This window comes from Leptonychotes weddellii, chromosome 13 (assembly GCF_054177405.1).
Source record: "Leptonychotes weddellii isolate Sample4059 chromosome 13, ASM5417740v2, whole genome shotgun sequence".
Classification (NCBI taxonomy): Eukaryota; Metazoa; Chordata; class Mammalia; order Carnivora; family Phocidae; genus Leptonychotes; species Leptonychotes weddellii.
Window position 1 is genome coordinate 53,706,660 of NC_138381.1, and position 27,904 is coordinate 53,734,563.

Genomic DNA, 27,904 nt, shown 5'->3' on the forward strand with positions numbered 1-27,904 from the left:
GAAGCTCTGCATCTCTCCATCTATTCTAAATGACAGCCTTGCTGGATAAAGTATTCTTGGCTGCATGTTCTTCTCGTTTAGTACCCTGAATATGTCTTGCCAGGCCTTTCTGGCTTGCCAGGTCTCTGTGGATAGGTCTGACATTATTCTGATGTTCCTCCCTCTGCACGTAAGGAATCTCTTCCCCTAACTGCCCTTAAGATGGTTTCCTTGGTTCTAAGATTTGCGAGTTTTACTATTACATGCTGGGGTGTGGGCCTGTTTTCCTTGATCTTGGGAGGGGTCCTCTCTGCCTCTAGGACATGAATGTTTGTTTCATTCCCCAGATTAGGGAAGTTCTAAGGTACATTTTGCTCAAATATATCTTCTAGTCCTCGCTGTCTCTCCACCCCCTCCGGGATTCCAATAATTCTGACATTGGAATGCTTCATGGTGTCACTTATTTCTCTGATTCTATTTTCATGGATTCTGAGTTGTTTTTCCCTAGCTTCCTCTTTTCCCTTTTTATCTATTATATTGTCTTCCAGGTCTCTTATTCGTTCTTCTGCCTCAGTTACCCTAGCTGTTAGATTATCTAGATTGGATTGGATCTCACTGATAGCATTTTTAAGTTCTGCCAATTCACCTTTTATTTCTGCCCTTAGAGACTCTATGTTGCCATTAATTGATTTCTCCATCCTAGCTATTGTCTTCACAATTGCTAGCCTGAATTCCATCTCCGACATCTTGGTTATATCTGCATCTGTTTGTAAATCTGGTGCATAAGTCATAATCTCTGAGTCTTTCCTAATTTGGGGGTTCCTCTTCCTAGTCATTCTGTTGAGGGATGGTTGAGGGAATGTATAAAGTCCAAATTATTGACCAGAACCCAAGCAAGATGCACTTGTTTTCTAGGGACCTCAGGGTTGCTGGCCTCTTGTTTTCCCAGCCTGTCTTCTGAGGGAGGGACCTGCTGCGCTATTACTCAGGCAACTCCGTTTGGGAAGAGTTGCCCTGCCCCCCTGTGGTTGGGGATGGGCTCAGTGGGAACCAGTTTTTTGGGGGCTTTTGTTCTCTGGCGGCTTTCCCTGGCAGCTTTCTGCATCTCCCCCGAGAGTCAGAGCAGAAGAGACCGTTTCCAACTCTCTGCCTCAGATCAGAGAGATCGCAGTCTGTTCTTCACTGATCTCTCCAGCCGTAGTCTCTTCGTTTCTGTCTGTGCTGCTATAAACTGCAGGGTCCTGGGTTGTGCGCCCCTCTTCAGCGCCCCCAGTCCTGCCTCCAGGTCGGGGCATGTCTCTGCCCTTTGTGCTTCTAAAACTGCCAGCCACTCCCAGTTTGCACGCACAACCCCGCTGCTCCAGGTTTCCACCCCGGGGGCTGCGCTAAAGTCCTTTTCCCGTTGCTACCAGTCTGCGATTCTGTGCCCCGCCCCCAGTGTGGGAGGCTGTCGCTCACTGGTGGTGTAGGATCCCCACGGCCAGGCTGCCTTCCACTGCCGTTCATCCTCCGATATCTGCCCGCAGAATCACACCTCCCCGCTTCATACCTCGAAACCAATCCCCCGCGATATTCTGTTTGTAGAGATCCAGATCTTCTTACATCTCAGGCTGATTTCATGGGTGCTCAGAATGGTCTGGTAGATATCCACCTCAATTCTGGGGACCAGTTGGAATAGGGTCCCCTACTCCTCCGCCATCTTTTTTTCGCCAATCAGTCACTGAGTTACTTTAACCTGAAAGTCTGAAATTACTTAAAAAAGAAATAAAATAAGATATTGAAGAAAGAGCAAGTAAGGTAAGGACTGAAAATTGATGGACCTTTGCTTTGACATCTGAGAAACCAGTAGTGATCCTAGAAAGCAGCTTCTGTTGTTCTTACAACATCCTCATTTTTCTGGCTATCCTTCCTGTTCACTGGTGGCTAATTCTCAACCTGGTTATTGCTCTGAATGTTTGTATTCTGTTGTCTTTCAGCTCACTCTCTGAGATCTCCCTGGCAGATCTTAACTAGGCCCTTGGTGTGGCATATGCCAGTGGCTCCTTAGTTAATATCTCTAGCCTCTCCTGAGCTTCAGTCTCACGAATCCAACTGCTTACTTGATGCTGTGCTTCAGAGGGTCTCAAACTTTAATGCACCTCAGGGCTTGTTATACCCTGATTGCTGCTGCCACCCTGGAGTTGGTGGTTCTGTAGGTCTGGGTGAGATGAGTTTATATGTCTAGCACATTTTTTGGTAATGTGGTCTGGGGACCATGCACTGAGAATCTCTGCTGTACTTGGCTATTATACAGACATATCAAAACGAGAAAAGCATGTCTGTGATAGAGGGAAAATGGCGAGGTTGTATTTCATTGTAAATAAATTTGGGTGGAGGTGGGTGAGATGGGGACTTTGTACCCAGTGTCTTTTTTTAATCACCTACAAAGCCATTAAAGCAGGATTCTGACTTATAAATGTGGTTGGGAACTTCTGTTAAATGTGTCTTCTTTTCATTTTAGCCTGAAAACTGGTTTTTTAAAATGGAAACCAGATTATGACAGTGCTGCTTCTGAATATGGAAAAGCAGGTATGTGTGATGTGTGACTCCAATATGTGATCTTAACATAGGCTGATAACTTCATCTCTGCAAAATACTTACACTTAATGCTTTCTGTGAGATTTTAATAATTAAACAAACCTGCCCAAGCCCTTGTTTTTTTCCCACTTGTTATTTTCAGATGTGTTGAGGGCTGAGTTAGAAATCCAGTGACCTGCAGCTCTCTCCTGACAGCAGGGGCGAGTAGGGTTGGCAGTACATGGCTGCAGGTTTTTCGCATTGTTCGGATATTCTTGAACTTTAGTCAGTTGCACACTGTTTCCAGGAGTTTTTGCCATATGCCTCTATTATACTTCCTATAATTGAATAAAGACTTTTCTTTGTTAACTTTTTATTTTTTAATTTAGCCTTATTCTGAGCAGATCTGCAAATCCTATGTTTGTTTGGCACGTGTTTTTTTAAGAACCGCACTTTTGAGATATGCTGATAAATGTTCGTGAAGAGTTAAGCTATATAAGTATTTGAATAAATTTATTTGTATGTAAGATAAAAATCTGCAATATGCAACAGAGAGGGACCTTACTGAAAATTTAGCATTTATTTATAGAATGATAACTTTCAGCATATGCACAATTATTTTGGATGCAAAGCATAATGCGGTTTTTGAAGTATTCTGAACACATTTGCAGTTGTGTTTTAGTCATAGCTCAGATCACGTTTGTTAGCCTAACATAGAGACCACCTACATAATGTGCTTTTGATAGACTTTAGTTTCAGTATATCACCAAATAGAGGAATCAGGTAAATAGAAAGCTAATGAGTCTTCAACACTTTTATTTAAATCCTGACTAAATTCTCTGTTGAATTACGCAAATACGTCCTGTTTAAAAGGAAAATTATTAAAAGTTCAAACTTCATATGGATTCTGTGGACACCTTATATAAGAACGCTTTTGTAACTGGAGGGCACAACATTTTGCAACTCTCGTGAGGGAAATTTATCCCAGGTTTGTTTTATAAGCATCTGAGACCAGGAGCTGCTGTCACAAATACATATTTCAGGTCATATTTTCCCATTAAATCATCCTTTGCTTATTTTCTTTAAGGAGTTATACAAAATATATTTAATCATTAGAGTAAATTTTTTAAAAAGCAAAATGTGGAAGTCCAGGGATGAAAATAGGTCAATAGTTTGTTTATTTTCAGTATTTTATTAAAGAGAATTTTAAGAGTTTGGTTTTAACCAAATTTTTTTTTTTTTAACAGTGTCCTTTTTTACTTATTTGTAAAGAACCCTTGGCAAGTTTCCCAAAATCTGGAAGATCCTATTTTAGGGCCACTCCTTATTGTTTTGCTCTGATGATGACACTTTTACAACAGTGAGCAACTTATTTTAGCTCTTTGGACAGTGGAGATGTCATTTTCATAGAAACCTACCAAAGAATTTAAAAGCTTTATTTAAAAGAAATGCATTATTAATGTTTTAGACATTTATTTCAAGATTGTGCCAAAAGGAGGGTTCGTTGTACAAATGTTGAATGTGTTTATTGGTCTTCCGTTTCTCAATAATTTAAAAGATGGAATAAACTGTAACTAAAGTACTGTCTTTATTATTAAATGTAAAACTGGTGAAGTAAGGTAGTGTCTTTTGTGATGGGACCTGTTATTTGGGAGTATTGGTTTGACTGATGCGATCTTAGTTTTTCAAAGCTTAGGTGTTGCTGTTAAAAAGACTTGGTTTTGAGTGGAAGTGGCACTGATTTATTGCCAGTAGTCTACGATTTAACAAAACAGAACACTAAACTTTTGAAAATACTTCTAAGTTATTGGTAATCAAAAAGGTTGTAAGAAAATTCCTTAGAAAAAAGTAGCATTGTATAAAATTTCTTAACGTATTTGATTAAAATAAGGATATTTTCTAATGCCTCCCCCATGATGCAGATTTTGGTAATGATTCATTTGAAGTTTTTTTAACAATGGATTAGAAAGTCTGTTTGTTGTTGTTGTTGTTCTGTTTCAGCTGTTGCTTTTAAAAATGCCAAACAATTTGAGCAAGCAAAAGATGCCTGCCTGAGAGAAGCTGTTGCCCATGAGAATAACAGGGCGTATCTTTTTCAACCTTTACAAAGAAATTCCACAATTTGATGATTTGGACAGCAACTCATTATTTTCTTTTATAAATTTGCTACATGTGGACTACAATGCTATTAAATTAGAAAATGATTAGAAAAAAATCTGTATTTTTAGACTCCAAAGGAGCCTTTACAGAGACTTTTAATCATAAGGTTCACACTGTTTTGCAGAACTGTATTTGAGAGTTTATTTCTGTTGTTTCTGCATTTGCTTGATGCTGATTTTCCTTGGGATGAAGTGAGGGAAATGCACAGGTGCTGAAGAATGAATCAGTTGCGCGGGTATTAGAAATGTATAAACTGCTCAGTAAATATTTTTAAAATATAGTCTTTCTTAGGTATTTGAAAAAAGATTTTTAAGTAGTTTAAAACAATAAATTTTCCTGAGGTATTTTAAAACTAAGTAAAAGATGTCTGTTTTATCTCATTTTCAAATTATGATTGTAAATAACTTTGCATTGCAGTGACACTTTTCAGATTAACGGGCAGTGGAAATAGCTTAAAAATCTATGTAGTGTTTTGTCAGTGTTTTTGTGAATTATGTAGTTGTGAAAGACAGCAACAGGCGTAAAATGATTGCTTCATCTGTTTGTAAAATTTGTCTTTTGGAACGAACTAGGGCAGTTGACATTGTTTTTTAAATAGCAGATCTTTGGAAACTGTTGATTCGGTTTTTTTCCTTAATTTTGACTTTGTTACATCCATTCAGTCTTTTTCATGCTGCCAAGTAAGTAAATATTTTCCATGTTTTCATGTATTTGGAGATTATGTTTTAAATGTTTTTCCATAGGTCAGTAAATTTTTCCTAAGTTACAAATCCATAAATAGTGAATTATTTTGTATTGATTTAAATAAAATCATCATTTCCATTTGTTTTGGTCTTTACCTGACCCTTAGAAACTAAGTCACTCCTAACTAAGTTATACAGTGTTTACATTCAATTTACCAAATATTTTTAGGACAATTTTCTTCAATAACCTATGAAAAAACAAGTAAGTTAGAATCTTTTTTTTTCCCTCTTTCTTTGATAGTTAATAGTACTTGAGGAGAGAAATGGTCTTTCTCCTGCTTTTGTGGAGAGTATTTACTTGTTTCAAAACTTGTTAGATTTGTCACATAGAAAGTCCTTTAACCTTTCTGAGTTTTACTTAATTTTGCATCTGCAAAATAAAATCTCTTTAGCTCAGATGTCTGTTGTTTCCAAGGCATTATTGCCCACAAAAATAAAAAGGAAAAAAAAATGTGTTATTAAAAGCTAAAGCAATATGTAGTGCCTGAGCCAGTTTAAATTGACATAACTTCTCATATCTGTGGTAGAAAGTTTCTCCTCCCCCTTATTTCATTAACATCTCATCTGAGAAATTATATTCTTTGTTTGCAGAGCTTATGAGCAAGCTGGCATGATGCTGAAGGTCAGTAATGTGCCATAACTGTTCTGTAGGTAAAATGAATTAATAACTACAAGGTGTTAAAGTAAATTTGTGTGGAGGTTGAAAAGTCTCCTAGCTGTAAGGCAAGAGGTGCTAAGATTTCTTATCCAAAGTAATGCTAATTGGACCCAAGGGTACATTGTATGTGTCTTAAGATAGGGAGTTTTAAAGGTGAAATTTAAGACTGTATTGAACAACAAGTTTCTAAGCTCTGTAACCAGGAGAGTGTTGCTAGACAAAAAGCTGTGTGAGAGATTTCCCTACTTCTGAGAACTTCAGGACATTTTAATGTAGTAAAAATTTACAAGTATATGTATTTTTTACTACCCTTGGGTTATAGAAAGAAGAGATTTTTGCTTGTTTTTTAAAAGTTGGCGTTGAAGAGAACCTTAGACCTAGGCTATTGCTATTTAATTCTGATTCTTATTGAATAGAATAGATTGGCTCATGTGTCTGAGCCACTTTTCATATTTCTGCCTCTTAAAAGCAGGCTGGAAATTAATATCCTGTTGTGGTAAGAAAAAAACATGTACTTTATGACACTTTATGACATTCACTCTCAAAGTATGCCAAGTAGCAATTGAAATTGAACATTTCCTTTCCATTTTTATGTTCCCTAATGTAGTAAAAGCTGTTTGAATTATTTATTATAAAGCTTTGTTTTAAGAACTCACACTTTAGGGGCGCCTGGGTGGCTCAGTCGTTAAGCGTCCGCCTTTGCCTCAGGTCATGATCCCGGGGTCCTGGGATCGAGCCCCGCATCGGGCTCCCTGCTCAGTGGGAGGCCTGCTTCTCCCTCTTCCACTCCCTCTGCTTGTGTTCCCTTTCTTTTTTTTTTTTTTTTGGTGTTCCCTTTCTTGTTGTGTCTCTTTCTGTCAAATAAATAAAATCTTTAAACAAAAACAAAAACTCACACTTTATTTTTATTTTTGTTTAAAGATTTTATTTATTTGATAGAGACAGCGAGAGAGGGAACACAAGCAGGGGGAGTGGGAGAGGGAGAAGCAGGCCTCCCACCGAGCAGGGAGCCCGATGCAGGGCTCAATCCTAGGACCCCGGGATCACGACCTGAGCCGAAAGCAGACACTTAACGACTGAGCCACCCAGGCACCCCTAAGAACTCACACTTTAGTAAAACTTGTGTTTTTTTAAAATTTCTGTGACTTTTATAATCTTGCTGATTTTTTTAAGTGAGTACATGCTCATTGTAGAACATGTAGAAACTGGAAAGACCAAAAAATGTTAGTAATGTATTTAGGTTTTTTTTCTCCTAGTTATTTTTCTGTGCGCATACATTTTCAGTTACATACACACACAAATTGAGAAAATGCTCTATACACAGTTATCCTACACTTTACATTTAGCTTTTTAATGCAGATTTTCTACTGTCATTTAAAAAATTACTTTCATAATGCATATCAACAGCTTTAAGAATTTTCATAGCCAGGAATTCCAATTTTGTGACTCTCTTGTAAAGAAATAGATAGCAAAGATTTATGTGTAAAAATGTTTATTGCATATTGCTTAACAAAATAGCAATTACCTAAATTTTTAATAATAAAATATTTAAATTATGATGCTTCCTTATAAGAAGCTGTTACATAGCCACTGGAATAAAGCTTTTCTGGATAAAACAAATGTGCAGCCAGATTGATATTAGGTGATGCAGGTCAGGTTATCAGCAGCAATTTCTTAGCAAATAGAATTTTTTTTATAGCTGAAGGAGCCAGGTTATCTGCCCTGACCTTCTGTTGTCCCAGTTCCCCTGAGAACTAGGAAGCTCCCAGATGGCTCTTGTCATCTTGGTGTACTTTGTGCCTATTATTAGGATACATTCCTTTAAAGTACAAAAATGCTAGAACGCTATAATATATAATCCTCACAGCTTCAGTTTATATTCTAACAGCTGTGCTAAAACTTGAGTCTTCATCAAAAGATATTATTTAGACATAATTTCCGTTGCTTTAGTATCTGTTTAATTTGAGGATTTGAAGGTACTACTTTGAATGAAGGAAAAATAAACCTAGTGGATAGGGGAAAAGACAAGAGAAAATGCTTTCTGGCATGCTCTTGTATTTAAATTAAATGCCTTTAGACAGTCCTCAACGGCATTAGGGGTCCTGAGCTACGAGGCCCAGTGTTAATTCTGTGGGTTCAAATTTCCATCAGATTGTCATACAGACCTTCATATTCATCCCCCAACAGGGCTTTAGGAAGTGATAGTAGGTAGAAGGAAGCAGAGTGGAAGACACCGCTTGTTGGAGCAGCCTCTGGCTCTGTCATTTTACAGCTGTTAGATTTCATAATCTGGGTGCGCCTGGGTGGCTCAGTCTGTTAGGCGTCTACCTTCAGCTCAGGTCATGATCCCAGTGTCCTGGGGTCTAGTCCGGCATCTGGCTTCCTGCTCGGCAGGGAGTCTGCTTCTCCCTCTCCTCTGCCCCACTCTCTCTCTCTCTCTCACTCTCACTCTCTCGCTCTCAAATAAATAAAATCTTGAAGAAAAAAAAAAAAGATTTCGTATCCTGTTTGCTCCACAGAAACGGGAAGGTGACTAAGGCACACAAACCACTAAAATAGGCATATTTTTATTTTCTTCTTGATGATTTTGGCATGCTACAAGACCATGGGGAAGAATATAAAATAGTGTAACTTTTAAGAAGGCAGCCCATTCTTTTTTACTCCATAGCTAAATAATAAAAAAGTTTTATGTGGAAGTTAGTAAGAATGAGACCAGCAAGTTTGGTATCCTAAAGAATTTGTCAGTTCAGTGAGGGACTGAATAGTCAGACTTGAAAACAGCCCTGGAGCTGTCAGCATGGAGCCTACTTCAAGATCTACTATGGCAACCCTAAGTAGAAAATGTCTGTAAACTTTATGTCTAGCTTTTAAATGACTTTTGTTCCTTTTTTAAGAAGAGTTTTGACTTGGTGATAATAGATACAAGGACCACAGGATGCTGAGACCTATGATTTCATAGTAAGACACAGAGTTCATGTGTTGGTGGCACTCATCTTGGAAGAGGGCTGCAGACTCAGATGAGCTCAGGGCGTGGGGAGTGACTGGCGTGCCCAGGTGTGGAGGGCAGGCAGGAGTGGGGAGAAATGCGGCCACTGCCAGGAGGCACCATGCCTCCAGGGACAGCTGCTGACAGCCCCAACCCATTTTTCCCATGTGGGAACCCGAGCCCGCTGATGCCACAGCTTGTGATCTTTTGTAAAAGTAGGAAGCCATAGAGCAGAACCTTTTTAAAAGGATCTGATTTAAAACTACTGAAGCAAGATGCAGTTGGAAATGAGGTATAGCCCTTGAGCTGCCGGTTCACAGCCTTTGGCATAGGCTTCATTTGTAGTAGGGACTCAGTAAATGCTCAAAGAATTTATAAATCTTAGAAAACAGTTAAGAGGAAGCATTTTGGGTTCAACCATTTGTAAAGTTTTTCTGAAACTCTAAAGTGGTGATGAACTCTGTGTAGAACTTAACTGATACCTTTTTAGTTTAGCTAAAAGAAGCTTGGTGGGGAAGAATAACCATATGACGGCATTTTGTCTTAAATGTATTTGTTGTTGTATAACATTTTGAATCATCTACCTTCATGAATTAGGAATAAAATGATTTTCAGATTGTTAATTCTGCATGTAAGTTGATGCACTTACTGATCTGTGCTGGATGCTTTGCCTGAAGGAGATGCAGAAACTCCCTGAGGCCATTCAGCTGATTGAGAAAGCCAGCACAATGTACCTAGAGAACGGCACACCCGACACAGCAGCCATGGCGCTGGAGCGCGCCGGCAAGTGAGTGTGCGCACGGCTCGCTGCGGGGGGGCCACTGGCGGGCTGTCTTAATGAAGTCCTTTGAAAAACGTATTGCTCATATACGTCCCATCTTCTTGTCTAATATAGGCTTATAGAAAACGTAGATCCAGAAAAGGCTGTACAGTTATATCAACAGACAGCTAATGTGTTTGAAGTAAGTTCGAATTTGATTTTTTCCCTTTAAGTATACTTAGAATGTTTAGATCCATAGCCTGTAGGAAAATAGAGAAATGCAGTGACTGCTTTTTAAAATTTTTCTGTGCTCACAGATGAACTGTATTTTCTTATTAGTTAATAAAATGGATTAACAGCTTTGGTATTTCCCCCCTGCCACCTTGATCGAGTGCTGTTACTTGTTTATCAAATAACTATTGGGAGGAAAAAAAGACTCCTAGATTAAAGCAGCCAATAGTCTCTTTTCTTTGATTCCTTCAGAATGAGGAACGGTTACGACAGGCAGTTGAATTACTAGGAAAAGCCTCCAGACTGTTGGTACGAGGACGCAGGTAAGCTTTCCAGAACTGTGTTCCTGTGGATCCAGGTAAACCTCCAGTCCACATTTGGAGCTGTGAAGTAATTTGGGGAATGGCTTATTAATCTTTTTGGTGTAAGACATAGGCATACCAGGATGCCTAGTAGAAAGAGTGATGTCTACAAGATGGAATACTGAATTAAATATCAAAAGATTTGCTGTTTTTCTAAACCGATGCCGAAATGTATCATGCCTTGTGCTTTTATTGGTTAAAACCTGGCTCAGCAGCAGGAGAGAGCAGTTTTCTTGATACATTATTTGGTTAGGTTATAATGTGTTTTTCTTGAGGAGAAATATCTGCGTAAATATCTAAGTGCTCACCCATGAAAATTGATAGGTTCTTGCCAAATAGTGTCATTAAATAGGGTATTTGGTATTTGTTTTTCATCCTTTGAACATTTGACTTATGGCATAAATAGATGGACCCCAGAAACCTAGAATCCTATTGGCTTTTCCTTTGTTTTTTACTTTACCTTAATTTAAGCTTAATAAACATTTTCTGTCATTAATAAGATTTTGTTTGCCAAGATGTTGTTTAGTAGTATTTAAGGTAAACACACTTAGAAAACTACAAGTCTGAAGATAGATCTTTTCATTAAAATTTGCCCCTAGTTCCCCAGTGACAGAAAAGACGCAAGATAATTTTGTGAAGGAACCAAAAAACAAATGACTAAAGAATCTTTTGACCCCTTTCTGAGATTGAATTTAATGTCTTCATGGAGACTACGGATTCTAAAATATAATTCAAACAGGCTTAAAGTAGCATCAAAATAAATAAAAGAATTAATAACACTTGCATGTTGGTATTTAGATGGACTACTGCATAAGACCTTCTTTCACTGATTCGGTTTTTTTGTTGGTCTAAATGGAATAGTATTTTTATTTTGTTTTTAAATTAGGACTTTTGTATTAAGCCATGAGGCAGAATTTAATTTATACATATCAGCCTTGGGTCATTACCTTTATTTTTCTTAATTCTCTTGGCTTCCTAGAAATGCAAACACCTGGAGTGCTAACTCTGGCAATTCTCAACTTATAAATGGTAGTATAGTAAGTTCAGGTTAGTCCATGAAAGTGTTTCTTTTTTAATTTTTTTTTTAAGATTTATTTATTTGAGAGAGAGAGAGAATGAGCGAGGAGGAGAGGGGGAAGCAGGCTCCCTGCTGAGCAGAGAGCCCGACGTGGGGCTCAATCCCAGGACCCCGCAGATCATGACCTGAGCTGAAGGCAGATGCTTAACTAACTGAGCCATCCAGGCGCCCCCTGGAAGGGCTTCTTACGGAACCAGAGCTGTTTGTGGTGATAGTCCCAGGTGTTTCCAAAGAGCTGAACTATAAAATAGTACCTAGAGTCTGACCCTTTGAGCAGGGCCTCGCACTTGTAGAAACAGGGAATGGCTCCCTGGGCTCTATCATTCTAGGGCAGACAGGCACGTTCTGGCATACTTTCACCTCCTTTTCTCATCCACTCCCCTAACAGTCCTCCCCCACGGCCCCCAGTGCTTTCTTAGGGCCCGAGGCTCCTTAACCACTGAAGGCCTAAGAAGCGGAAGTTGGAGGTAGGGGCAGAGAGTAAGCACCCCTGTCTATGTAGGCATGGGCTCTGCTTCAGCTTCCCTAGGGTCTTTCTCCTTTTGCATCTGCTCCCCTTCTGTTTTCCAGACTGAGATTATCTAAAGCTGGCTTGTAGCTGGAGTAGCAAAGGGGAGGAGCGGGCCAGGACCTCCCCAGGAGGGCAGCTATGCAGCGTTTTTCAGCTACATAGGCATGTTCCTCTGGAAAGCTCCACCGTGGAGTGGTAGCCACTATCATTCGCAGAAGTTACTGGTTGGTTGTGACGTGTGTAATGAGAACCGTTATTCTAGAACAAATACCAAGTTTTCTTCACAGTCATGGAGAGTGGTATGGAGATGCTGGAAAGGTGGACATTTATACATCTAGGGCAACCGGTACATCTTTTATTTACTTTGTTTTATTGCTTTTTTCTTTCTTTTTAGTAAAAATGCATTGGAAAATTGATAGTATTTCATGCAGTGTTTTAAACAAAAATTTTATGGAAATAATTTAAGTTCTATTATGATACAAAAATTGATTTAAATTTATTCAGGAGTGTTAAGGAATTTGGTATTTGAAAACTACCACTGCGTATGGATAGCATGAAAAAATTAAAAGTCAGCTGTCACAGTAGTGCCATCGTGAATTTTCGTAGTGCAGGGTGAGAAAAACCTGGAGGATTTTTATTAATAGAAAGATAGTTGGGAAAATTTATGTGATATTTGAATATTTTGAATATATATTTTCATTATAATCTGAATTGGGGCTGCCATTTGTCTAAAAGAAAATAATAATTTTGTATGTTTATAAAAATAACATCTAATAGGGTATAACATGCAATTTTAAGTTTTATGTTTGTTACATTAAAATAATATGCCTATATTTTTATAGCAATATTTAATTCTAACTTAACAATAGTTTATATCTTAGTATAGCAAAATTAAATAATCTATGTAATATGTTTGTATTAGTCTCCTGCTCTTCCCCCATTTCTGGAGACCCGTAATTCAAAAGTGAGTCAGAGTTGGGTGTTATGCACAAACAATGAATCATGGAACACTTCATCTAGAACTAATGATGTAATGTATGGGGATTAACATAAGAATAAAAAAAAAAAAAAGTGAGTCAGAGTTAATTAGGTTGCATCTGTGAGGCCTTAAATCAGTCCCACACCAGTGCCTTTGTTCCCTCCTGGAAAAGGCCTTTCCAGTTGATCTGACTTAGCAGGGAGACATACATTCCTCTGCCTTCCAGAGAAGTTCTGTGGCAGCTGAGCTGGTTGGCAACACTGTGTGGTTGGCACTCAGTGAACCAAATCCAGAGCTTTCCAGAGCTTTGTCATGATTCCCAACAAGGAGGAGAATCTGACTTCTCTGTCATTTAACCACCCCCCCACCCCCACCTGACTCCCCACTTTTAAGGCTCTCAGACTCTTACCAGTTGAGTGAGACAGTCACTACATTCTAAACTCAGGGAGGCCCGAGTATGTGTTTGTGGAGTAGGTACTAGTAGTTAAGCATAATCACTAGGTTTGTGTCTCGCATAATTTTGTCCTGTCCGTTTTGGTGCCAAGGTTTATTGGGGTGATAAGCTTAGTTGGCAATATGATGAATTGGTTGAAAAATTTTGTAGGTAGTTAAAAATATGTTCTGGACTTCAGGAGGCAGTTGGGGCCAGAGGAGGAATTTTGAGTCATGGTGAGGGAGATGACCATTGAAAGCTGGGTTGAGTGAAGTCCTATGACAATTTACTGTCGTATGCACATAATTTTTGTGGGGCTTACATTTTATTTTATTTTTGAATTACAGGAAGATAAAAACAATTTATTCTCTTTTTAGCAAAACCAAATGCATTTTATTTTGTTAGGAGTATTAAGAATTACCTCTGGGTTTCATGATAGTAACTTAACGAGTGATTTCCTGGATGCAGTTGAAAACAATTGGCTTTATGTGTCAATTTCATGGACTTTTAGCCAAGTTGATCGATTTTTTTGATTACATATAAATACACAGTATTTCTCTTAGATGACTGTTTTGCTAGCTAGCTTTTAGCACATGGAAATGCTATTTTTATGCCAAGGAAATAAGTCATGTGGGAAGAATGCAGTCTTTATAGTTAAATATGTGAAAACCTTAAAACATTAAGATTCCTACTAGAATAATATAATGTGGATGTTATGGTCACTGAATGTTCTGGTGTAATGTTTTTTATAAATAGAGTCTGGGCTAAGCTCATGGTCATAATTACAAATGATACAGATAGATAAAATCTCCCATATTAATTTCCTTTTCTATATGACAACCACAAACAAACCCAACAGCTTAAAACAACATCACTTACTGTCTCACAGGTCTGTAGGTTAGAAGTCCAGGCTCAGTGTAGCTGAATCCTGTGCTCAGGGTCTCACCAGGCTAGACTCAGGTGTCTGGTATGACTGCGATCTCATTCTAGGCTCACTGGTTGTTGGCAGGATTCCTTTCCTTGCAGCTCTAGGATGCACACCCATGTTTTCTTGTTAGCTATTGGCTAGGGGCAGTTCTCAGCTCTAGAGGTGCTGTGGCCTGTAGTTCCTTGGCTTGTGTCCACTGGACAGTTTATAAGATGGTAGTTCGCTGCTTTTTCAAGGTTGGTGAGAGCACGTCTCTCTTGACTTCAATCTCTGATCTTTCAAGTGCTCATTGATTAGGTCAGACCCATCCACACATTCTCTTTGTTTCACTTAAGTCAGTTGATTAGTATCCTCACAGGAGTGAGTTCCATCATATTCAGAGGTTGTGCCCACATTCAAGAGGAGACTATACAAGGAGTGTATATGAGGAGCAAGAATCTTGGGGAACAATCTTAGAAGTCTGCTTCTGTGCCCAATTTATAAACTGGCTTTGTTCCCAGAATTTAGCAAGTTGATCTTTGGAAATTCAGAATGCATTTCTCCAATGAGCCTTATTGTATGAGGTAGTAAGCCAGGGCATGGCCCACAAAAATTCAGTTTAATTCATATGAGTTAAAACAAGCCATACTGTGTGTGTATGCACGTGCACAGATCTTTTTAAAAGATAATTGTTAACATACAGAAAAGTATAGTATAACATTTTTATATTTTAATTTGGGTTACAAAACAGCTTTTTCCCCCACTGCATTCTAACATGCAGACTGCTTGCCATTTTGGCTTTTGAGGTGAGAGAGATGGGTGAGGCCTGCACATTTCCTTTAGACACAGGTTAGATGCCAGGAAGAGAGTCCCAGGACAGGGGCACGATGCACCTATCTGAAGAGGTGAGGAGCTGCTTAGGGCGTGCTGGGCTTGAGGTTGGGGGAGGGGAAGGGTTAGGGCTTTGGAGGATTGGGGGAACAGTGTTAGCAATGCCTTTCCTCTTCATCCTGCCACCTGAGTGGGATGGAAGAAAAGGAAAATGGGTGAGAGTTGGCAGGAAGGACGTTGTCTTTGGCTCACTGAGGCAGCAGTGGAGAATATGGTAGTGAGGACGGAGTGGGGGAGGGAATTCTCCAGCAGGCAGGAGGTGCTCTGGGGGTGTCTGGATGGCTTTAGTGGAAGGAAAGAACTCTGGGATGATTAAATCGGGGCTTTTCTAATGCTTTTCACAAAAGCTTGCAGAGCAGTTTGTTGAATTGGTTAGATACTCATTAATGGATGATCTTTACCAGACTTAAACTACTCCGTTTGAAGTAACCTATCCTTAAGTTCTTCTGCTTTTTGTCTGTCTGCTTGATGCATGAATGGGCAAATCAAAGAGTTTAAAAGATAAGCCAGATGTGCAGAGCTCATGGAAACTTTGTTGTAGAGCAATTGTTAAATATGCCTGATGCCTTCTTTCTTTTGCTAGAATCTATAATATCAAATAGAAAAGTATCTGCTTTAGATCATTTAGAGCTGCCTTATTTGACATTTCTTTGTTTTGTCTTTAGGTTTGATGAGGCAGCACTTTCTATTCAGAAAGAAAAAAATATTTATAAGGAGATTGAGAATTATCCAACTTGTTACAAGGTATGTTTTGAAAGTGCTTATTTTTGGCTTTATATTTGTTAATTTTTCATATTGGTGTAACTATGTACATAAGAGTGCATTCCATGGATATTTTAAAAAATAATTTTGACCAAGATGGAGTAAACCCACTATAGCCTATCTTTCCTGCTGATTATAACTAAAACCTCTGGACAAAATACAAAAACTTCTGAACTCTGAAAAATAAGAGCAAGAGGAGTGAGCACTTGGAGAAGCAGCCGGTGCGGGAGTGGGTGTCCCTGTTTCTCTTGTGGCCTTGCTTGAGAGAAGCCCCCAGTCATGGAGCTGGGCAGCAGGCGCTGCAGCACCTAAAACGCCCAAGGAACCCATCTATCCGAAGTTTCTAACTGGAGGGACTGGGAAAAGCAGCCCCATTGTCTTCTTGTTTCTCCCCTGGCTTTGCTTTGAGGGTGAGCCCTAGTCATGGAGCAGCAGCTATAAGAGTGGTGCAGCAGATAAAACACCCCAGGAGCCTGAGTCTCTTTGGTCAGAGGAGCTAGGACAGTGAGCTAGGAGCAAGGAGAAAAACCCAGGAATCCCGAGTGTGGGTGTGAGCGGGCGCCTGGGGTTATCCTCCAGCTCTGCGTGTGGTGGACAGACCCAGAGCAGCAGAGCGTAGGCTTTGAGAGCTGCAGTAAGGTTTGATCGCCGCCCAGGATGCACAGCGCCCTGTCAGGGCTCTTGCTTGGGGCCGAGCCGCAGCAGGGGGCAGAGGCACTGAAGACTAGAGCCACTGCCCACCACATGCGGACAGACCATGCATCTGAGCCTGACTGCTGCATTGCCTGCTGAAAACCTTCACACACTCCTGAGAAGTATAGGAGAGTCTACGCAGCAGAACACCCACAGCATCCAGGATACAGTCCCAAAGCACTCAACATAGGAAGTCAGGAAAATAGGACCAGTTCCCAAGAGAAGACAACCAGTGCCAATCCAGAGATGACCCAGATGTGGAAATTACCAGGTCACGACTTTGAAGCCACTATCTTAACTATTCCATGAGGTGCAAAGGTAAACAGATGAATGGACAAAAGAACTGTGTTTTTGTTTTATTATGTTTTAAATATAAACTAAAAATGAACTAAATGAGAATTTTGGAACTGAAAAAGCAAATGTCTGCAGTAAAATACTGGATGAACTTAATCTGATGATGGAGATGATAAAAGATTAGTGAACTTAAGGACAGATCAGTAAAAGCCCTCTGAAAAATAAAAAAGATGGAAAAACACTTTTTGAAGAGCTGTTTGCCAATAAGATCTTATCAGTCACATCTTTGGTCTTATTAATGCCTTTGTTGGTGTATAAATAGTATTGTTCCTATTATCTAAAGTTTTTGTTCATTCACCTTTTTCCTAGTATTTAAGAATTCCAAAGTATTGTGGAGTCATGGGTCCTGCTTCAAGATTTCCCTTTTCAAGATTAAACCTATATAGATAGTTACGAGACTTTTTTTTTTTTTTTTTTTACAACGTGTGGTGCTTGTGTTCTAAGTTGTGTTATTCAGTGTGGTCCTCAGACTGGCAGTATCGGGACCACCTGGGAGCAGAGTCTTAGGCTTGCCTCAGACCCCGCTAAATCAGTCTTCATTTAACAGGACCTGGAGTGGTTTCTGTGCACAGTAGCATTTGGGATATAGTGCTTGCCACAGGGTATTCTCCCTCGCGTGTCCCGTGGAAGTTACTAAGAATTTATCAATCTCTGTAGGCAAGCCAAGACTCGAAAAATTAAATTTCAGATGTCAGGAAATTGACTTCACTAATAAATAGATGTCAATTTGGATTATAATCCCCTCTTTTGTTTTAGAAAACAATTGCTCAAGTCTTAGTTCATCTCCACAGAAGTGACTACGTGGCTGCCGAGCGGTGTGTCAGGGAGAGCTACAGGTAAGACGCTGGCAGCCGTGTCCTGACCTGCAGTGTTAGCATTTCTGTCTGTCAGTGTAAGATCATTGCTTACACAGCTCTTCTTGGCCATGAAGCTAGTTTTGGTTTTTAATAAATTTCACGGTGGTAGGAGGACTTACCTACCGCTTCAACAGGATTTTTACAAGTTGTGATCTTTCCTGGGTTTTTCTCCTGGGGATTTCATGGGAGTGAATGACTAGAGTGATTTTGTTCCATTTGCCTTCTGAGAAAAAAAGAACCAAAAAAAGAGTAGAGAAATGTTCTCAGATTGCATTACAGGAAGATCATTTCTTGTTGGAGGTAGTTAAAATGAGTGGTCCAATCGGGGGACTGTTGACATTTCGGGCTGCCTAATTCCTTGCTCTCGGGCCTGTCCTGTGCATTGTGGGATGTCTAGAGCATCCCAGGCCGCTAGCCACTTGTTAACAAAAATGTCTGCAGCTATTGGCAAACATCTGTTGGGGGTGGGGGCAGGAGGCAGAAGCCCCGGGACAGGCGGAGACCTGTGACTCCTGCCTGCTGTAGCATCCCAGGGTTCAGCGGGAGCGAAGACTGTGCTGCGCTGGAGCAGCTCCTTGAAGGCTACGACCAGCAGGACCAAGACCAAGTGTCCGAGGTCTGCAACTCGCCGCTTTTCAAGTACATGGACAATGATGTAAGTGGCCTTTTGTCCTTCCTCTTGACAGGTGGGGGCTTCTAGCGAGATGATTTTTCTCCTATGGACTTGTGAGATTTCCCCTTCTATTTTTTACCTCCAGCCACTGCTTACAAAGGAATGTGGCATTGGCACTGAATTTCACCGTAGGCTTAGATGGCTGAGATGTCAGTCATGTGGGTTTACAGCCATTTATCCAGCCATCCAGTGGTATTGACTGTATGTGTATTTTTTAATTGGGCTCCATTTCTTAGCCTCTTCTCCTACCCCTTGACCTCTGTAGTTGCTTAGTTTAAGTGTGTTTTAGGCTTCACTGTCTGAAAGGGGCTCATCAGGTAGTGGCCTTTGTAATTGGATAGACTTGTTGGAGGCCCACTTCTGTGACAGCTGGTTGTGTGATGCAGGTTAGTAATTAACTCTGTAAGCCTCCGTTAACTCACCTGTAAGCCACTGGTCCCTGTCTTGCCAGCCTGTCCCGCAGAATAGAGTGGTCTGCATGTGCGAAACGGCCTCACACACTGCTGTATTCAGAACCTAGTGTGATGGCTTTCCCTTTTCACTAGATTTCTGAGCCCCTGCTCCTGTGATTTGGTATCAGATCAGCTTGAGACCTTCAGGGTTTTTTTGTAACGATGTATGTAGAAGGAATCCGTTGTTTTTTTTGGTTTTTTCCAGGTAAAGTTTTACATAGGCTTTTGTAAGTCTGATTATTTTTAAAGAATTTGTCCCTAGCTTAACTCTTTTCATTTACTCAGCAGATGTTTATTTTGTAGGCACTGCAAGTATTACTTAGCTGAGTGTGTCCTGATTATCTCCAATTCCTGAGTGTGATGTATAACTGATATTTTTACCAGTTGTGTACCTGCCAGGTCACGGTCACAAGCCATCTGATGGCAGAAAGTATTGAATTTTGTTGTGGTTGTTTTTCCATCTAAATGGTAGTATTGGTTTTCCTGAGGTAGAAAATGAAGATCCGTCTCTTATTGATAGCTACTGTTGTCACATGGTATATTGAGATTCGGGTTATCTGGCTTCTGAGAACATGCTTTGTCATTGACAGTATGCTAAGCTAGGCCTGAGTTTGGTGGTTCCAGGAGGGGGAATCAAGAAGAAATCTGCAGCACCACAGGCTAAGTCTGAAAGCGCCACGGCCCCCACCGCGGAGGAAGACGAAGACGAGTACGCAGGAGGCCTGTGCTAGGGCCTTGCTTTGCCGCAGAAAGGAAGAGAAGAGTCCTGACACGCCATTCATGGACTTGGACCTTGTCTAAGGGGATCCAGACTTCATTGCAATAGTGGTTTTGAAAATGCTAATAAAGACCCATGTTTAGTCATCATTTCCCTAAGTACCCACTATGTGAAAACACTTTTTTTTCTTTACATAAGAGCCTTTCTAAGACATCAGCAGGAATTAACAGAAAAATATACGGTCACGTTTTAATACAGTTGATTTTTAAATTTGCAAGCCACAAATTGTGTTCTAAACAAAAGGGACACTAGGCATAGAAATTCTTTTTTCTTGGGCTTTTGTGATTTATTGTTAGAGGATTTCCTTTACATTTTATTTAATAATTGCTGCTAAAAGTGAAGTTTACTGAGTTAAACAAAGTAGTATTTTAAACTTTTGTTTTGAAAAGGAAGTTTATCCCCATTGATATTAGATACATCTAAATTATCAAATCTTTAAATCTTTTCAGAGGTAAGACAGGGACAGGACCCATGAGCCTTACAATATTATTTAGCCCATAAAAGGTATGTTTAAAGTCTTATGTTGTAAGTTGAAAGTTTTGAAGCTATATTCAACTCCTTTCTGAAATACATTTTTTCCACCAAAAAAACACACAGCAGCTGTCTCCAAATCCATTTGGTTCTTGGCTAAATGGGAACTAATGAGGACTATTGTGCATTCTAACAAATAGGTAATGTTCCCATCAGTCTAGAATATAGACCTTTGTTCCCTCCGAAATAATTTCTGATTCATCTAGAGCTGTGGCGGGACAGTTAATGTGGCACGGGGACACTGTGTATACCGCAGGCGTGTAGCTGAATGGGAAGAACTGTTTCGGAGGTGCTTCTGTTGAGAGGACTGAGCTGCCAATATGTCAGTTCTTGTAGGCAGTCCTAGAAAGCTATTTGTGAAGCATTCCTTTTTCACCCATGCGGCTTGGCCCCATCTCCAAATCTATTCACTGAAGAGAGGCACCCGTCAGCAGCAGCGTGCGTTCTGCAGGCAGATGCTACCCAGAGTGGTCCCCGTTTACACAGCCCATCTGCCTCTTCCCAGAGCCGGCCTTCTCCGAGTGCAGGTGCACAGTTTGCTGCTCCCTGAAGACGCCAAGGTCCATCCTGATGTCTGGTTTTAGCCACAGCTCGTTCTGAGGGAGAGGAGGACTTAGCCAGGTTGGCATCTTCTGTGGCCAGTGCACTTGGCTGGGGGGTGGGAGGGTAGAAGTTGTTATTGAAGATCTGATTTAAAACAGTAACAAATTTAATGCTTTGATTCTTCAAGTTACTTGCATAGTTCTGCGGCAGCAGCTCATTTTCAATAATTGTGTGGAGACGAACTTTTGAACAATCTCAGCGAGGCTGTATTTAGACATTTGTACTGAATGGCATGGTAATACTTCCGAGAGCCCACCACTGCTGCTGGGCCCTTTAGATCCAGTCGGACACTTCGGGAGTCTCATGTTCATGCTCATGTGAGCTAAGCAACCATCTGTCTAAACAGATTCGGCAGCACTTAAAAGGTATTTTGGACCATTTGTTTATAGATTACATTACCCATTGCAGCCTTGGAAAAGTTAAGTTTTACATATTAAAAATGAGGAGTAATTCAGTGCATTCTGTATCAGCAGGGCAGCTGACCCTTAACAACATGAAAGGCTCTATTTCTTTCAAGTGCAGCCTCTCCCCCCCCCCCCACTCCGCCCACACTTAGGAACTAACGAGCCAGGACTTGGGGATATTTCTTTGATGTCAGGGTTATTCTGTGTGGTGTCCAGGAAAGAGCCCTCGTTCCATCTTCATGCATTTTATTTTTCCATGTACAGAAGTCTTTATCCTGAGAATGTGGTCAGAAGTGGGAAACGTGTGTTTACAACAGGAAAAACTTTTCCAGAACTCGTGTCATCACTTTTACCAAAGTGGAAGCCTGCATGAATATGCTCAGAATCAAATACTCAGTGTTCTATTATATTTTAAGTGAAGTCAATCTAGAAATATATTTAATATATTGAATTTATTTGTACATACGCAGAATATTATGGTATTTGTGTATGGAATCTGTGCTTCCTATTTTTTCCAGTTCTTTGATGAGTAAATATTAAATGTGTTATTATGGAAATGTAGATTATTGCTTCTATGGGAAGATAATTATGAAAATAAAACCTGAAACTATGTAAGTATGATTTATTACTATTGCTCATTTTGCTTTGCTTATTCCCTTTTTTCCAAGGACACATTCTTAATTATTTATGTGATTCCAGCTATATTACACAAGAATGATATTTTGTTCTCTTAAGTTGTATGTTCTGTTCTCTGGGAGTCAGTTAAGTACCTCTAGGAGTTTAAACTATCTGAGCTTTTTAAGATACTGATCACCCAGTTACTATATTACCGTACTACCTGCTACTTGGTGAGATGGAAGATTTTATACATCTTTCAAGAGGATCATCCTTTCATTAAGGGAGATGATGGAAAGTCAAGTGCATCACTTCCAGGATGGACCACTTATTGTGGAGGACACTCTTGAGTTCCCTTTCCCCTGCCACTCGGAACCATAATGGTCCCTTGTCCATCCCTGATAGCGGGAGCCGTGGAGCAGAGCCCTCAGGTCACCTGTGATGCACCTGGAGCAGGAATGAAATCGGTTTCCAGTGCATCTTAATACGTAAGGAATGTCTCAGGATTTGGACATAAGTTGACTATTACTAATTATTCAAGAAATTTTTATTGTATTTATAATTTATATTCATTATACTTAAGAATATAAACCTGGAGTAAGGCACATTTTGCTATAAAGTGTAATTAGTTGGTCTTTAAGAAGAACCTTACTGTTAAGAGTTGAAGGTAGCCGTATTGTGCAGCACGGGCAAGCCAGGCTCCTGGTCCAGCCTGCCTGCGTGATCCCAGCTGACTGCTATGGATCTTGGGCAAGCTAGTTTCCTCACTTAACCACAGGAGCATCACGGCGCCCACTTAAAGGGTGGCTTTGAGGATTAAATGAGTTCACAAATGCAAAGCACTTAACAGAGTAATTGACAAATAGTAGGTTCTCAGTGATGAATGAGGTGATGAACTCTGGGAGAGAAAAAGGCAGTTAATAGTTACAATTTTGACAGCCAAACTTTGTGGGGAATTTACACATTTCAGATTACAGTTTAATTCATTTTATCTAAGACCTCATTTTATTTTCCTCGTGGCCCGATTATAACCGAGGACCTAAAGCCTTTGTTAGGGACTCATGTCTGTGCCTGTTGGCACCTCCCAGTTACACTGACTGATGGGCTACAGCTCTCAGGCTCTGAACATCCAGGATGTTGCCTGACCTGCCTCTCCTCAAGTTTTGTTTGGATCCTTCATTGCTCCATGATCTCTTGGAGGCCGACCTCTGCCTGCCTTCAGACCACGACCGGGGGCTCTGAACCTGGGGGTGTAGTGGAGTGAGAGCCCAACATCTCCCTCCTCCCTTTGGAAGCTGTGCTACCTTTCAGCCCTGTGGTGGGCCCTTGGCGGTCATGTTGAAACACTGTGTCCGCACCTGGCCACAGTGGTTTGGTCCCAAAGTTGGCTTCTGACTTAAGCTGAGCAAATGAGGGTTCATTCCCTCCCAGAGAGGGTGGGATTTGCTCTCACTATCCCGATTGCTCTCTCTTCATCCTGCTTTACTTCCTAGCACTTCTCAGTACTTGAAATTATGCTATGTATTTATGAGTTTATTGTCTACAAACGGTGAATAAAATGTGAACTCCATTAAATTAAAATACGGCCTCCATGAGAGCAGGGCCTTCATTCTCCTTCCTCACCCGTGAGTCTTCCGGAACAGTTTTTGGCTCATAGTAGGCATTAAATAAATATTAATAGATAGCATGAACAAAAGCACTCAACAAATGTTACTGTTTGCTTTTACTGAAATTGGCTGGTTTTCAGTCCTGCTCTTTGTCACTCTTAATGTGTATTAGCCAGTACTTACCCAGTGCTTTTCAAACCGAACAAGCGTAATATTACTAAGTTCATGGGCACCTGGGTGGCTCAGTTGGTTAAGCGACTGCCTTCGGCTCAGGTCGTGATCCTGGAGTCCCTGGATCGAGTCCCGCATCGGGCTCCCTGCTCGGCAGGGAGTCTGCTTCTCCCTCTGACCCTCCCCCCTCTCATGTGCTCTCTCTCTCAAATAAATAAAATCTTTAAAAAAAAAAAAACGTAAAACTTCTCTGATTTAAAAAATATATATATTACTAAGTTCATGAAAACTTTTAATTACGGGCTTCTTTGTTTTCCCCCTCCCTCCATGCCTAATTTAGAGGGATGGAACATAGCCTGCTAGATATTATTAGGCCAAAGCACATGAAAGACTTAAAGATGTGCTCTGAGGGGGCGCCTGGTGGCTCAATCACTTAAGTGTCAGCCTTTAGCTCAGGTCATGATCCCAGGGTGCTGGGATCGAGTCCCATGTCGGGCTCCCTGCTCAGCGGGGAGCCTACTTCTCCCTCTCCCACTGCTGCTCCCCCTGCTTGTCTGTTCTAGCTTGTTCGCTCTCTCAAATAAATAAAAATCTTAATAATAATGTGCTCTGAGAACTATGTGAGCACATGGAGATCAGTTCAGCTACCTGCCTTCCAGGGTATCTTGGGTGATTTTCAGGCTACAACTACTCCAGATACCAGAGCCAAACCATAATGTTTTATTGCTTGAAGCCGAGGTACAGTTTGGCTTTGATTTCCCGGGGGTGATCCATCGGAGGGATGGTGATTGGGAGAGAAACAAATCTGAAACAAAAGTGGTTTGAGCTGCACTGTTCAAATCTTAGGACTCATACACAGAAACCTTGCCTTTCCTCTTGAAGCCCTTCATAAGCTCCTTCTAGAAACTAGGCTTCCCAGTTCAAGAGGTGGAACATCCTCCAGCTTATATCTTTGCCCTGAAGACCCTGACGGTGAGAACTGTCAGCATTGTCATAGCTTAGTGCATAGACAGCTTGCAGAGGATTTCTGTTCAAAACGAACTAGTGTTTCACCTTCAGTGTGCTTAGGTTCAATCCTGATGCCAGTAGCTCCTTTTAACTGTGGTGTTAGCCAACGTTTCTTGGGGTTTGATGGAATAGGATTTTAACTGAGCCTGTATAAATGTCCCTGGGCAGAGGGATACCTCCCAGAACCATGCAGATAAATAATTTTAACTTCAGGGCCGAAATCAAGCATGCTCAGTGAACTCAACAATCGAACTGTGATGTTTAGAGCATTGTAGAATTGGCCACACGTGTTTTGATACATTCCCAGATTTGGAAAGTGGTTTTGTAGCTGAGTTGCACTTTCCAACATCCTCAACAGCTTCTTCGTTCTCTGAATGTCTTTGTCCCCCCGTCACCTCTACAGAGGCCTCATAGCTCAAGGTCCACCTCCATGGCTTTTGTGTGCATACAGACAGCTGAACAGCCCCCCGGAAACCAGACTGTGTCGTCACCTGGCAGACATGTTTGAGAGGGATAGCCAGGCTTACGTTCAGAGCTGAACATTGGCTTAAACATTCTAATGCAATAATCCTAACCAATTCTCTTGGCAAACACGGTGGGTTTATATATCTGTGTTATCAGAGAAGGGTGTAGAAGGCATAGAAGGCACGAGAAGAAAAGATGAATGTGATGGAAGTATTAGGATTTATCAGGACCTGACTGCTGTTGAGACCCTGGAGACTTCTTACCCCACTGGTGCGAATTCATCCGGTGAATACGGACTGGTATGTTAGCGTGTGGCTACACGGGATGGTGAACGACGGCCCTGCTCCCCACTTCCCGCACCCCCTTGCACCAGTTGTGTGCCCGCGGACAGCTGCACAAGGGAGAAAACGCAAGGTTCCCAGATGACCTAGAGCTAGGGCTGCCATGAGGTGCTCTGCAGCTGCCAGAGACCCCAGCCTGGTCTTCAGTGAGTCCAGGCTTGGAGGTCCTGTCTAGCCAGGGTCAGGGGGATGATTTTCTGGGCCCTGTGCAAAATGAAAGTACAGGCCCTTTTCTTCAAAAAAAGAAAAAAGGTATATTTCCTCTGCGTCTCTCTCTGCCTGTCACAGTGTTTGCCTTTGCTGTTCAATGTGGGTCCTTCAGGAGCAGGCCCTCGTGGGGGCTGGGGGGCCCTGGTGCGCAACCCGGCACCGGGCTCACACTTCACATCAACCCCTTGCGCACCCAGGTCACTGTGTCAGCCCAGGCGCCTGCAGGCTGCTGGGCAGGGGCAGGGAGCCGGCTGCTGAGAGCCCATCCTGTGAAGATGGGGAGGGGGACCCCACATGAGCCAAGGCTCCAAGGCCCTGGAACACCCTCCACTGACCCATCACATGTTGCTTACAAAACACAGACCCAAAGACAAGATTATTGAGAAATTCAAGACAACCCTGGGTGTGGGCCCCTGTGAACATGGACCCTGTGCAAGTGCACTGGCCACCTGCCAAAGGCCAGAGGGGCCTGAGCCCAACCCCGGCATGTGGCCGCTGGGAAGCGGGGGCTCAGGTCAGGTCCACATTTCTCGCTCCTGGCCTGCAGCTGAGCACCTGGGAGTCCCTTTTACCCCCACTCCAGCTGTTACTCCATCCTGGGGATCTTAGTTCTGGAAGGTGGGTGAAGATGGATCCAGCCAACCCGGACGTCCTCACAGTCATTAGCAGGAGCAGGCCAAGGCCTTCCAGGCTCTTTACTGCGGAGTAAAATAAACACAAATAGCACTCCTCACGCTAATATTGATCCCTTCTCATGATCCGGCTTCCTTGAATGATTAAGCTAAGAGACACCCCTGGGGGTGAGGGGAGGGGCAGGGAGGTTTAAGGAAATGCCAGGAAAAGGCTGCTGAAAAGGGGATTCCTGTATTTACCAACCGATCCTCGGGTGCTTCCTTCCCAGCTGTGATTTTAGCCTACCTGTGTCCATGGGTTTCCTGATGTTTCAATTTGTTTCTCCTTTGCGTTCTCAAGTGCAGAGAACACATGTCCCCAGACCCACACAGGAAACAGAGGCCTCCCTCCTTAGAGGTGCGAGGAGGGAAGCAGGGCAGGGAGAGCTCATGGCCTGTCCATCTGCAAGGAGACCCGAGGGTAAGGCATGGGGGATCTTGGAGAATGCGTGGAGAAGCAGAGTGAAGGAGACCTCAGACCAAGGCCAAGGGAAGCCGCCTGCCCACGTGGGAGGCAGGAAGCGGTGGAACCAAGTCAGACCAAGGCACGGCTTTTCTCTGGTCCAGGGGTGAGCTGGAGGTGAGGCGTGTCCACCTGGGGAAGGCCTGCCGCAGGGTTAGCGCTCACATGGAGCCCCTCCTCTCAGACCCTCTCCAGATCTCACCTTGGGACAGAGCCCTGAAAACACACACCTCATGCTATTTTTTCCACCACAAAACATTTCTAGAATGGAACCCTTATTTGTTGCGTATTTCTCTCCTCCCTTCTTGGGGCCTGATTATTTAGGTTTATCACGACAGTTTCTTCAGGGCTCCAGTGTTAGAATTTTCCAGCCACCAGGTGGCGTCACAGAGCAAGCGTAGAGCGCCGGGCCAAGCCCGCAGGTGCACAGTGCCTGGGTCTCTGACTCCAAAGTTACTATTCAGACAGACTGCAAACAAACGATAGCATGGGTGAATAGGACTCAAAGTTACCCATCAGACAAAAACATGCAGCTGTGTGTCTGTCTCTCTGAATCATGCACATAAGCTTGTGTGCGCTCCTATGCAAACCCTTGGTTATATTTATTTACCTGTTATTACTCTCTTAGCACCAAATTATGGCATAAAATTATGTAGTGGACGTGAACCAGCCTGGGCCTTCGTGAAGGCTCTGTCCTGGGCTACTTCTTCCCGCAAAGGAGTGGGTGGCTGGCGGGAGTGGAGAGTGGGAAAAGGGGAGGAATAAGGGGGTGTTAAGAGCATTTGGTCAGGGCCATTCTTTGAATGGACCTGCCCCGCTTGTCAGAGGTCATTTAACTTCCTTGGCTCTTGCCCTCTAAATGCTAGTTGTGTCATGGTGACAAACCAGCAATGTCCTCACACGTCTGCAGGTGCCCCACCCAGGGTTGGGCTAATATCCTTTGTTGGGAACCAAGAGAGCTTTGAGAATATGAGGAATTCTTAATCTCAGGAAACATGAGGGTTGCTGGAGT

At 41.8% G+C, this 27,904-nt stretch overlaps 1 protein-coding gene across 1 annotated transcript in view; it reads left to right on the forward strand.

Annotated features, from left to right (window-relative positions):
• Window positions 1-21,962, forward strand: part of NAPG (NSF attachment protein gamma) — a 38,332-nt gene extending 16,370 nt beyond the window's left edge. The window contains exons 2-12 of the mRNA XM_081801595.1: window positions 2,480-2,547; window positions 4,537-4,621; window positions 5,358-5,375; window positions 6,030-6,060; window positions 9,760-9,869; window positions 9,978-10,044; window positions 10,326-10,396; window positions 15,900-15,978; window positions 17,800-17,879; window positions 18,426-18,555; window positions 19,616-21,962. Of these exons, the coding sequence (XP_081657721.1) occupies window positions 2,480-2,547; window positions 4,537-4,621; window positions 5,358-5,375; window positions 6,030-6,060; window positions 9,760-9,869; window positions 9,978-10,044; window positions 10,326-10,396; window positions 15,900-15,978; window positions 17,800-17,879; window positions 18,426-18,555; window positions 19,616-19,756 (880 nt within the window). The 3' untranslated portion in view covers window positions 19,757-21,962. The remainder of the gene's footprint in view (window positions 1-2,479; window positions 2,548-4,536; window positions 4,622-5,357; window positions 5,376-6,029; window positions 6,061-9,759; window positions 9,870-9,977; window positions 10,045-10,325; window positions 10,397-15,899; window positions 15,979-17,799; window positions 17,880-18,425; window positions 18,556-19,615) is intronic.
• The last annotated feature ends 5,942 nt before the right edge of the window (window positions 21,963-27,904 follow it).